This window comes from Lagopus muta, chromosome 1 (assembly GCF_023343835.1).
Source record: "Lagopus muta isolate bLagMut1 chromosome 1, bLagMut1 primary, whole genome shotgun sequence".
In the NCBI taxonomy this organism is placed as follows: Eukaryota; Metazoa; Chordata; class Aves; order Galliformes; family Phasianidae; genus Lagopus; species Lagopus muta.
The window spans coordinates 127,052,156-127,065,758 of record NC_064433.1 but is presented as its reverse complement, the minus strand read 5'-3'; the positions used below and the strand labels follow the sequence as shown (position 1 = coordinate 127,065,758).

Here is a 13,603-nt window from a genome sequence, read left to right as displayed (position 1 = left end):
GACTGTCACCACCATTTCACAATACTGGGGAACAACTAGGAGTCTCAAAGATAGGACAGAGACTGAAGAAATTATTATTTCATAGTAAGAGATCCTCCTGCACCACTGATGGAAAACTGGCATTGCACTATCCAAAATGAAGTACTCATGAAGCTGAGAAGAAAGATGCACAAATTACTAATACCTTCATTCTTGATATAAAAATTAAATGTTATCAGTTGTTTGTGTACCTGTGGTAATCCTACTAAGTAGCATCAATGTTTAAAGAGTCCCTATTTTCTCTATACTGTTATTTTTAGTCAAGTTTTAAACGTTCCTTGCTATTTAAAAATGGATATGTACTGCATGATAAATTATTCAGAAGTCTGCACAGAAAAGGATCTGACTTGCTTACACAACTAAGCAACTATGCTACAGAAGGATCTCCAAATGAAAAAAAAAAAAAAAACACAACAGAATTTTTTGTTATTTCTTAAAAACCTCTGCTCTTCTGACATCCCCCTCAAATGTTCTAGCACCTATATGCTTTTTTTCCCTTCTTCATTACTGAAATCATTGTTTAATTTATTTCAGTGTATTATTAAGAAACAAGGGAGGCCAAGTAACAGTTCTGTTTATTCTCAACACTGTTTGGAGTGTCTCTATCAAAAATGAAAAACAATTAAGCTAGAAATTGCAACTAGCCTAGGATTATCTACTGCAAGCAAAAACATTTATCCTTCCCACAAATACTCTGAATGCCAAAACTGTGAAGATAAACGAGAAGTTTTTCAGCATATTTTATAAATGGGCAACACCTACAGGTAGGAGCGCCCAACTTCAAGATCTCAATGAATTCACTACAACATTCTCAAACAAAAGTATAGCTCCATCTAAGCATTCAGTACTCTTTCTGCCTCCCAGCCTTCTCTAACTATCCATCCACTTCAGTAGTTGTAGCTCTCTTTTCACTAAGTGGCCTCTATTAAAAATATAAATAACAACCAGACAAAAAAGTCAACAATTTTTAAAATAGTTATTTAAAATTATATAGAGGAATGAATAATTTTCTCCACACATATAATTTCAAAGCACTTCACTTGCAAGTAAACATTTAAGATCAAGACTCAAAATTATTTATATAGCAGGTTTTATCACTGAGGGATGTGTCCTAGGAAATTCTTAAAAGCAAGGTGAAACAGGCATGCTCTAAGATCAAGGACTGTGCAACCAGTTCCTGCTTTAAAGCTGGATGTGTTTACCTGAAGACGTCAGAAAAAAAACAAGGTTGATGAGGAACTGGCTAATTAGAAACACAGCCAGTCAGCTTCCTAGATTCCCACTTCACAATATCGTTTCTCTACTTAATACTATCACATAAATCAGTCTCCTCTCAACAAATAAAGCATTCACTAATAAGTCACATCACCTGCAGTATAATTCATATATATTTCTTACTCAACGAGTATTGAAAAAAAACCAAAAACTTGATAAACAGAAATTTGAAAGCCTCTTCTTCAATTTAACGTTGATGTCAGTCAAGTTCAGCATTTATGGAATTATGATCCAACCACTTGTATATCTCATGCTCAACTCCTGCTTGCAAAATTACATCACACTACACTATTTTTGGGTGCAGGGAAGACAGTTTCAAAATAGCTTTCAGATTTCAGACACTGCAATACTGCAACTCCACAAAATGCACAAGATCCACTCAAACTGTCTCATCATATGTTTTGAGAGAACTGTTTTCCCAGGATTACCTCAAACCAAGCAGCAATGCTGCACACTGCCTAAATCACAACTGTCTGCCATAGGAGCGCTGAAAACTGTAGGCCTACCTACCAAATAAGCAAGCAGCACTGAAAGCAGCCATCGCCATCTCCAACAAAATAGTCTTTTACCTTAAGTATTAGAGACAACAAGAGTTGAAACAGTTCTAGGAACTCTTTCCACTTAGACGTTTAGAACAAAGATACAGTTTAACAATATCACAGAATAGCTTACAGTGGAAGGGACCTTCAAGATCAGGGAGATCCAACCCCGTCCTGGACAGGGCTGCCAAGTTTATTTTATGAGCGCTTAAAATATAAAAGGGAAAGCCTTCATTGGTTTTAATGCATCAAAAATGCATACGCCCCAATTTGTTTCTACTCTTCCACTGATGAAAGACAGAATGTAATACAACAGAATTCAAAAAATTAAATACTTTTTTCCCCCTGGAAGAAATATATTTTCATTTCATTTAAAATATTTTGCATTAACCTTGGCGTTGTTCCTTTTTTCAGCTTCTTTACAATTCTAATCACTTTGCTTTGCCTCTAATGGTTCTGTCTTGTGGGTCTTGTGAGCCTCACGCAGCTTCTTCCCAGCTGTATTTCTGAACAAGGAAGTAACAAAACCTAACAGTAAGCAAAGAAAAATTTCAAGAAAGAGACTGAAGGAATCACTACTACTCATGGTGAGATTGCTAGAAGAGATATTCAAGAATGAGAAAATTTTGCAGTTATGGTTGCTAACACTGATTTATTTTAAGTGGCTTAAAGTATGCTGGTAACTAAAAGAAAAAGAAAAAAGCAAGGAAGAGCAATGTTATTGATTCAGTGTAACTTCTACATCCACCACTTCTGAGTACGACAACAACATACGGCAGAACTCTTCAGAAGCCTTTGAAATTCACAAAAAAAAATGAAGAGTTTAGTGGCATCAGAACACAAATTCAGGATACTGAAATGCAACCTGACACGTTTTCATGAAAGAGATGACAAGAATCCCAGTTTAGAATCCCAGCTGACCAGCAGCTGTCCTCGTTGTTTGTTAAGTTCCCCAGGGACACAGAAGGAGTTACCCATTAATCTTCCTGAAAACAATCTTAAATTTTAAAATGCATACTCTGAAGTTATTTCTGGCAGGCTCTGCAGAATTAGAACTGTACAGGCTATCATCTGCTGCACACAAGGAGCTACAACGAGCCAATACCAAGCTGGAGGGAAGGGGTTGAGGCTAGAAGTCTGTCATCAATTTTGGGGGAGGTGAGTAGAGTCTGCTATTACAGTACTGACAGGTTTTACATAAATACAGACAGCATCCAGAACTCTTAATTTGTAAAGCTGCCATCCATGTAGCTATTACAGTTCATCCTAATTAGTAGATTAGCAAGGTAAAAATCTTACACCCAGTTCAGCCTGTTTTTGAAGAGTCTATCTCCCTAAACTGTCCTGAAGCACTCAATTTACTGACTGGAGTACTACATGAAAGATGTGAAAAGGAACACAAACCAGATATTTTGCTTTAATCCAGGGAGCTCCCTGAACCTTTTCTATTAATGGCTGTGTCGTTACCATAAATATTTCAGATTGCTCAGTCCCCAGTACAATCAGAACAACGTTTAAGCAAATGTCAAGAACTCCTCATAAGGAGGCATGTCATAACCAGCAACTACTCCAAAACTCAATTACTGCAACAGTAGGGACTCAAAATGGGCACTTCTGATGATTTTGTAACAAAGTGTTACCTCCTTTGAAAGTATCATGTAAAAAAAAAAAAAAAAAAAAAAAAAAAAAAAAAAAAAAAAAACCAGAACACAAGAAAAAACTTAGCGGTACCACATTTTCCTCTTTTACTTTCCAAGTAAAAATAGATTGCTTTAATAGCTTTAGTGTTTTTGTAAATGCACAAATAGGACAATGCGAGGTGTACACATGAAGAACAAATACAAGTATAAATCATAAGCTGCAACTTAAGCAACACAGCTCTTCTGCCTAAGGTTACCTTTCCAAAGTAGCCCAATGGATACATAGATTATACCTCCTGAACTCTTGCAAGCTGCACAGTAGAGTCGAATAAAGTTAATGTGACCTTTAAGAAAAATCAGATCAGAATCCAGCCTTGAAGAAAGTTAAAAATACATTAAGTAAGCACAGTGGCATGCTGCAGATATTGTGTTAATGCTTTGTATAAATAAAGAATTACAAAACGTTAAGAGATAATCAACTAGAAAGTCCTACGTAACTACACTCATAAAAAACAAGCAGAAGACTTTTCCATATTCTCATCCTTTCTACATGGATCTACTACAGGATTACAGAGTTTGTTTTGTAATTTCATATAAATCTAACTATATATGCATATATATTTAGAAGTTTCATAAGCTGATAGAGAAAGCTACAGGTGACCTTCACAGTGAATATCCAGAAAAGACACAAAGTGCAAAGAAGGTTCTACACACAGTTTTTTACATTTAGACCCTGCAACCTGTAATGGCTACAACACACATTGTGAACCAAATAAAACCATATAACCTATCTTCTTTTATTTTCATGTTAAATGAACAGTTGACAGTAAGTAGACTCTAAAGATTGGAAAACTGGATACTTCACAAAGTATTTAAATTAGCTCAGAGATGTAGTTGGACTTTCCTGCTCCCCAACAGAACAATAAAGTGGGGCTCTGTAGTGGAAACACAAAGTCATGGATTGAACCATTAACTGAACACCTGGTGTGAAAGCAGGACCAGCCCTGGGGAGCTCAGCTGCATGCAGTGTCTGAGTGACCAGCAGGGGTGGAGCCAAGATCCAATTTAAGACCTCATTTAAGGGTTAGCAGTGGAGGCAAAGGTTTCTTGCTAGAGATCCCTGCTTACTTGAGGCCTTCTGAAGGTAAGCAGTTTCTTTCCTTTGTTTCTGTGCCCAAAGCTGTTGCATTTCAGCAAATCCTCGCTTGCTGCAGCCTAGGATCCTGCTACTCTGCTGTCATTGCTGTGCTTTCCAATGCATTACAGGGTCACAACGAAGAACATAAAGATCAGTTCTAATGATCACAGCAATAGTCAACCCCAGAGCCAAGTGTAACATTTTGCTGCCACTGATAACAGACATAAATATGTTCTATCTCATAGCTGAGTCATCTACAAACAACGCTTCCTTCATTATTTTTAACATTTTTCTAGCAATTTGCCTCAGGTGAAGCCTACTGAAGCAAACCAACTGATTCCCCAGAGAAAAATCACTACAAATTTACACAAAACTTAGTGTTCATCAATTAAAAATCAGGCTATCAAATTCTCCCAGCTGGGATGGGAGTGAAGAAAGCAAGCAACTGAGCAGGAAGCCTTCAGGAACAGGTGCCACAGATCACCATAACTGAGGACTAGATGGGGTAGCTGTCAGAATCCACCAAAAACAAATTTCAGACTTTATTTACATATACATTTGAAGAGCAACTCTGTGAACATCTTCAAACTACCTCTAAAATGCAGTATATGCATTTTAATATGATTCTTTAGAATAAGTTCAAACTTAGCCAAGCTTACTTTATTATCAGAAAAGCACAAGCAGTTTAGAATACTTGTGAGGCAACTAGTGAGGCAAACAGTTAAAATCTAGTTTAGGTGTGTCTATTAAAAAAAACTAATAGCATACTGTATGTACAGTATAGGTATGTTCAGAAGAGCATATTCAGAATAAAATGCGTATGTAAGGATTTCAGGCTCCAGCAACGGCTTTAACCATCCCTCTGCCTTTCAGTGAAAGAGCTTAGGCATTTACGTGGATACAGTTAAACTGCTTAAATTGAATTGTAAACACAAATTACTCAGAGTTCACTAAGACTGGGGCCCTTAAACTGCATAAAAACAAGAAGGGAGCTTAAGTTAATCCCCATGAGACTGCCATTCTAGCATATTCAGAGTGTTCTTCAGAGGAGAACAAGACGTTTCATTCCTGTTTAAATAAGCTTTCCAAAATGATAAAAAAGTATCAGGCTCAGAAATTGTATTTTTTGAGATTACCAGAGGGTGTTGGGCAAAACTGCTCACAGAAATCCTGTCTCTATTTTACACTCTGCTCCTTTCGGGCTTTGGAAGGAAGCTGGGAACATTCACTGCTTCAGAAGCAACATCACCTCAAGCATCGTCCCCTGAAAACACTTTAGAAGGAAGTCTTGAATTTGCCAGCTTAGTCTTACCACCACAACTAAAATTAATTCAAAACCCTTCAAGTATATTGGATCTATCCAAAGTAAAACAATAAACATAATGCAACGGGCAAAGATCTGAACGTTTCTCTTACAAATATTAACAAAGCAAGACTACAGAAATCCAAAGAAAGGGAACAATGGGATGACCCAAATGTTTTGAAAACATTTTTCTGTCCTGTACCATTGCACTCACATTCCAATACACTGTTTTATTAACTACTTTCACAATTTACCTGTCTTCCAGGTAAGCTTCCTCAGCAGTTATACACTTACAGTCTCTATGTGGAAGAAGAGCTCTAAAAGAAACATGCCATCCCCTATCACCAGAATATCCCAGATGCACACAAAACGTAGCACCCAGCAAAATTTTACTTACCAACTCGCCAAAGTTGCTGAAACAGCCCCAAAATTTTGCAGAATGAAAGGATATCTATTATGCTTTACCAAGGCAATGTATAATATAATATAAAGGGGAGATTCAGGCTGGACATGAGGAAGTATTACTTTTCAGAAAGGGCGGTCAGGCACTGGAATGGACTGCCCAGGGAGGTGGTGGAGTCACCGACCCTGGGGGTGTTCAAGGAAAGACTGGATGTTGCGTTGAGGGACATGGTTTAGTAGGAGCTATTGGGAATAGGTGAACGGTTGGACTGGGTGATCTTTTAGGTCTTTTCCAACCTTAGTGATTCTATGATTCTATTAAACTACTCCTTAAGCTAACACTAAACATGTTTTACATTAGGAAGTATCAACAGAAAGGGAGTTGTACTGTTTAACCTAAACTAATTTAGTTAAGCACAGCTTATGCCCAGACAAGTCGTTGCAAGGTAAACAAGACGTTCCTATCTCCCACTTCAGGAAAACTCATTCTGTGAATTTGTCTGCATGTCTACACTCCTCACAACAAACAGAAGCAGCACCTGAACTCCAACACCCTTTTCTTACTTTTGATACTTACCTCTTGAATATCCAAGTGGTTACTATTGCCATCCATCACAAAAAGCCCAGACAGGCAAACTCAGGAATCTAAGCATGGAAAAGCTGAATCAAGCAGAATTTTTCCAACAAAGTTCATATTTCAAATCTAAGTACGTAAATAAATAAACAAAATCTCTATTTCTGTTCACATTTTCTATCTTGTCAAGCTTGAGTTGACACACAACACTTTCGATGGTAGAATTTTTCAACAATATCTTCACTTGGAACATTAGTTTTGTTTAAGCAGAGACTTTCTGTGGAGAAGGTGTGGTGTTATTTGCTCATGATTTTGTGGGAGAGGAGTTTTGCATGCTTCTTATTTCTGAAATATCAGAACTAGTTTGATTCCAGATGATTTGCATCACAGCAGGTACTTCTGTGGCTCTCTGAACTACTTGTAGGACTTAGTAGGTTATTTATCTGCAAGAAGTATATCTGAGAGTCAAAGCCTATTCTAAAATGTACTAAGTTCGCAACATCAGAGAAAGAATCTCAAATTTCTTTCTGCAGTTAACTACATACCAAAACGTAGGTGTAGATCTAATAGGTGACAGGCAAATACTAAGTAAGCCATTACCTCCTCACTGACTTTATAACTGAAAGACAGAAAAGTAGAAATGTGAACTTTCAGATTTCACATGCTCAGACTTCTTTCATATACTTTTCCTTTTCTGACCTTTCTTTTTGAAAGACATAAGACACTACTTGTTTCAAACCATTTTTCCCAGACTAAAATAAGAACAGTAACCTTATGCAAAAAGACCTGTTGCTGCTGATTCCACAATAACTATCACAGTGCTCAAACAAGCAACAGAAGAAAGCTGAGTCACACCTGGTCATTCCCACTCCAGATCAGCTAAAACAGTACTAAAGGTTTATTTTTTGACAAGTATGATGTTGTGGAAGGGAAAAATGAAGCAAGACATTCCACAGAAGAGTGAAAATAAAATCCAAGTAATTTAGCTAGATGACTAAAGTCTCAAAGATGTATAAATGCGACGGTGAATTCAGGTCACCATTACAGTCACAACATTCAGACCATGTTTTCTTTCAAAACTTGTGGTATTTAAGGACATTGCCAAGTAAAATTGGTGATTATTTTTTATCATTGCAATATCAAGTAAAGGTGACAAAACAGAAAAAAAAAAATGTTCTCACACCTCCCTGAATAGTATTCAAAACAGCTGCTCTCAGCAGCAAAACCAAAACTAAGACTTAGCAAGGCTTAGTCAGAAACCAAAGAGATGTAAGAAAAACTTCATCCTCGTGTGGAAGTTTTCATTTAGACTACAGAGAAGGTAAATAGTCCTGTAACATCATATACACAAGCAGGTTCTTCTCACAGCATTAGACAGCAGATCTGTACCTACTGTCCCTATGGTATAATGTCATTTAAAACAGATTTGGCTAACATATTTTGTCTGTGAACTCACTGAAATTACGTATTTAAAAATATGTTACTTCCCACTTTTCCCATGCACTTTTTAAAATTTTCCCATGCTCAGAAAAATTGCAATACTGGTTTGCCCGATTTTTTATTCTGCATTTGCTTCATTTAAAGCACATAATGGGAACAGCTGTTCAAAAGAATCTTTTCAAATGAAGATGTTATTATTAAAATATTTCAATCAATTTAATAGATTTACAAAACCTGATTTGCACATTCAAAATGTATGCTATGGAATTCACTGCACTTCAAAAAATGGGCAGGAAACTTATATCGCAGGAGAGAGAGCAAGAGTAAGTTTGTCACCCTCCTCTATCCAAAGCTGCCTGCTACTCCTGCACTAACCTATGTTTAATTTGGGAACATAAGATTTCTTCTCTCACTTTCACTTGCCTGAAAGTAAAGAAATAGCTTCTAAATCTCTTTCACTTGTACCTATTACTCTAGTTTATCTACATTATTTCTTCACTATGACATAACTAAAAAAGTAGTATCTGCAGAGTATGTGTAAGGTGTCCAGCTGCAGACACCAGCACCTGGAACAGGAAGGGTGCCCTTGTGAGAAGCCCAGCAAAGCCATGGATGATTCACTTACTGTTCACGGTCTCTCTCTTTCACCAGACCTACAAGTACTTTGAAACTGATAATTCAAGCATGGCTGGGCCGTGAACTTTTAGCAGTTAAGTTTCAGTGAATGTAGCTATGACATCTACATTTTTGCTTCTATGCAGCATAGTACTACCACAGCCTTGGTACAGATGAGTACCCATCATTTAAGCTCAACTGATTCACAAATATTTCATTCCAGTCTGAGCAGCAGTTTCTGAACATACTAAGCAAACACACGTGGCTTAACCTCCACCGAAAAGGAAAACAATTCAAAAACAGAAGTGGAAAAAAGGCACCTTCATTAGTTCCAAAGGCAGAACATGTACCTTCTTAGATAAGATAACAAAAAAGTAAAACAAGTAAAACAAAAAAAAGCACCAACCAACAAAATAATGATGTACCTGAAAAACTCAAAGCCACAACTTCAACCTCTCAGGAAGTAACCTTACAGAAATATTCTTCCTGTTCTTCGTGCCAGAAACCAGTTCTGCACCCCACTCCTGGTACCTGCCCCAAACTCACAACTACCTTACAGACCAAGTCTCAGGGTAGTGCCAAAAAGCACACACTAGTCTCTGCTCTCAATATGTTTTATCAGAGAGCCTACAAATATCAAAGCCCAGAGATGTTTAGGGGGAGATAAATGCCCCCCACCTATCACTGTGCAAAACTATGCTTACTCTCTTTTTGCTCTCTTTCTTCCTTCATAAGGTGTTCTTTACTAAACCAGGCCTAACTTCCAACAGAAGTCAGAGAGCAGCAGTTCTAAGATAGCTTGCACTGAAGTGGTCACATCAGCAAAGACTGTAATCCTCTCAGCCTACAGAGGATATTAAAGCCAGCAGCTGTTGCCTTCCAAGCAAGTACCACTTCCAGCCACTTTTCGTTTTTATTAACAACTTCGTTCCATCCTCCAAGAGGAGGTGCTCAATCCCAAGTAATGTAATTTATTTAGCTTATATCCTACTTACACACAGCAGCAGGAGCACAGAGCTTACCTCCAGACTATCACTTTCCTGCAGATAATTTCCAAAGCTGCCCTTCTAGCCCTGAGTATATCTACAAGCAACAGTGATCCTAGGAGGAAAGATACCGGAACTTCCCGTCTTGTAATTTCTGGGTGTCCCCTTTCATGCCACAGCTATCTCCAAATATCTCAGAGCACACACAGCTTTCGAGCACACATTCGAAAGACAGTGGCTGCTCTTCTCACAGCAGTCATGCTGCACACAAGGCTCTGGGCTGCTGTAATGAAACTGATGACAGTACAATCATCTCCTGTACTTCCACAAGGAGATCAAATAAAAGGATAGGGTAATACTAAGTTAACCACGAACAAAAAGAGTAGATACACTCTTTCAGTACGTGCTATGAACCTAAACTATATTTAACTTATTAAACAACACAACAACAACAAAACTTTAAGCCAAGCAAAAACGTGTTTCTTAAGCTGCAATATACCTTTGATAGCTTTGATCGAGCTACAGGATGCAGGGCAACATTTCAATAGGCACATACAATGCTGCTGGCCCATATCTCAGCAGCATCACAGCCATTTCAGGAGGGCACCAGATCTTCAAGTTCACAAACTCTGCCACTTGGAGCCTGGTACAGATGTGTTCACTTTCAGTATCACTTTGAAGCTGCCAACTGCTTCCTGGTCAGAAGCGAGGTCCCTTCCCTTGTCACAGCCCTGTAACAAGGAACCCAGACATCTCTAAAATCTACTTCAAAACCAACTGAAAATAGACAGGTCAGCTTCTTGTTTGAGGTAAGACCTCATGCATACATCTGTGACATGCGACATCACATCTTACGTTTTGTCTTTTTCCCCACCAACAAATGCCAAAGTCCAGAAGAGATGCAAATATTCATCTACTCAGACAGTTACAAAAATATGAAGAAGGGGGAAAAATAAAAGAAAAAGAAAAGAGAGCAGGTAGGGAGAGTGTTCTTTCAGTATTGCTAGTGTTATCAGAAGTAGCTGCCTACTCCTTTTTACATTTTTTCTTTCTGTGTCTTTACATCAAGCAGTTTCTCTTTATTGAAATAAACTTTCCTCTTTCTTAAACTCTAAGGAGCACTTTAAAGAACACCCTAACAAATTATGCTGTTTCAAACCATCATCAGGATTATTTCTATGCTCTGACAGTAATGCCTCTTAATTTATTATGCTGGCCCACAACATCACAGCTGGATGTTGATGCTAGGGGAGCAGAGGTTGAACCTTCCTACCAAGATCCTGTTGCATCTTGCTGTCGCACAACAGATGGCAGCAGAGGGGCAGTCTGTCCAAATGGCATCTGACATCGAAGTGCGTACAAAGCAAAGGTGTGGAACTGGATTTCTCCATGTGGAAAAAATGGCACCCACTGACATTCCTCAATGCTTGCTGAATGTTTACGGAGACCAAACAGTGGATGCAAGCACAGTGAGGCAACGGGTGGTGCATTTCAGCAGGAACGACAGTAGGTTACTGTTGCTGGTGCAGATTTTTCTGAGATCAGTACGCAGGCTCTTGCTCATTGCTGGCAGAAATGCATAGCTAAAGGTGGCGACCATGTTAAAAAATAGTGTTTTGTAGCTGAGAATTTGCTCTATTAAAGTGCTTTTGTGCTCTTCATGTCTGTTGTAGCTTTCTTGGAAACAAACAGGAGGTATTACTTTTGGAGCAACCAAGGTAAATTTCTTCATTGGCCTCAGCAACATTTCTGTGACTACTGCATTCTTTAAGAATCAGTGTTTTCCCACAGACTGTGCTCCACATGAAGTCATAATCTTTGGTGATGACAACTGCATCCACAGCAACCAGCCGTGATGTAACAAACGAGACGAACCACTCCTGGCAGAGGAACAGCATCACAGACCTTTCTGGCAGACTCTTAGGAATCTCAATTAACGTCTCAATAAAACGCCTGTTGACATTTCAACGTGGAAATATTATCTCATAAAACAACACACTTCAAGAGAAGGTAGTGTTGTCTTCACCAATCACCACGCTCCCAGGCCTTTTCAACTCCATTTTTAAAGACCTTTTTAAACCACGAATTGCACTAAGAAAGGATTTCAATCCACTTCACTGACTGAAGAGAGCTGAAGTGAAAGTCATATCTGCAGCAGTTGTTACAATAAATCCATCCAAAATCCCTCCAGAGATCTCTAACGAAAAACGTCCAACTTCTGTACCATTGAACCTTCGGATGTTCAAAGCACGCACAAAACCAGCTGTATGTGCACAGCAGGCAGATGTTACACTGATATGAAAGCATCACTACCGACGGTGGATGTGTCAGGTTACTAAGTGTGCGCATTTACACCTCAGCGCTGCTGATCACAGGAGTGTGGCAGATGTGGGATGTAACACTGCCTTTCACCAACATTCAGCTCTAGGGCAAAACACCTCCGCATCAGCATTCAGGCCAGCAGAACGCTGGGGCTTTGAAACACACTTAAACGCATTCAGCTAACTTGTTTGATCTCTCACCGGTCCTACGACTGCATTTAAATGATGAATTTCTATCACGATGCACCCAAAGGCAGCTAAGCCAGCCGAAGCAGCTCTGTACCGGAGGGCAGCCGCGCCGCCCGCACACAGCCGAGCCGGGCGTTAGCGCTCCTCGGCTGCAGAGCCGAATCGCACCTCGCGCCCGCGCTGCCCGTACCACAATGCCGGGCGGCACAACGCCCGCCACGGACGCGTGCATGTGTAAGGAGGGGGCTGCCCCAGCACCACCTGTCGTCCGTTAACGGCCCAAACTCCTGCCGCGCCGCCTCAGAGCGAGCGCTGAGCGCCCGGCTGCGGGCAGAAAGGGGGAGCGCGGCGACAACGGGAAGGGGACGGAGCGGAGGCCGCGCCCGCCGGGAGCACCTGGGCAGCTCTTTGTTCCTCCCCGCTCCCGCCGCCTCCGTACTCACCCACGGTGGCTAGCGTCTCCAGGTCCTCCAGCTTGTAGGCGGCGGGCTCGGGCGCCGAGGTCGAGCCGGGGCCGGCGGGGCTAGGGGCCGTGGCGGCGGGCTGAGGAGCGGCCAACCCCGCCGCCGCCGCCGCCTCGCCGCCGCTCTTCGCTCCCATTTTGGCCTTGGCGGCGCTGAAGGCGTCCATGGGGCCGCTCAGCGCATGGAGGGCGGCGGGGCGGAGGCGGACGAGAGGGAGCGGCGGGGACGCAAAGTTTCAGTTTTCAGCAGGCGGCGGGGTGGCTGCGCCCCGGAGCTCGAGCCCGCGCCCGCTGCCACTGCCTCGGAGGGGACGCGGAGCCCTTCAGCATCACGAGCCGCCGCGCACGCCCGCCACCCGCAGCAGGAACAGCCGCGCAGGCAGACAATGGCGAGGGAGAGCCCGGGCGGGCCGAGCCTGGCTACGCCGTGCTGTGCCGCGCCGAGCCGCGCTGCGCGACACGCCGGGCGGAGGGGCGGGGTCTGCCCGCCGCCGCTGCGGCACGGGCCCGCAGAGGGTGGCGGGGCGGGGGCAGGCGCGGTCCCGGCGCTCGGCGGGAGCGCGGAGCTCGGCCCTCGCCGCGGGCGCGGCTCCGGGGAGGCGCCGCCCGGCTGGGTGTCGCGGAACTCCGGCGCTCTGCTCTGGGTCTCTCCCGATTTGAGCGGCGCTGCTGCCGCCCC

At 41.5% G+C, this 13,603-nt stretch overlaps 1 protein-coding gene across 1 annotated transcript in view; it reads right to left on the bottom strand.

The window, feature by feature from the left end:
• PRKX (protein kinase X-linked) overlaps window positions 1–13,397 on the bottom strand; it is a 55,497-nt gene extending 42,100 nt beyond the window's left edge. Inside the window, exon 1 of the mRNA XM_048959649.1 lies at window positions 12,905–13,397. Coding sequence (XP_048815606.1) covers window positions 12,905–13,091 — 187 coding nt within the window. The 5' untranslated portion in view covers window positions 13,092–13,397. The remainder of the gene's footprint in view (window positions 1–12,904) is intronic.
• Between the last annotated feature and the right edge of the window lie 206 nt (window positions 13,398–13,603).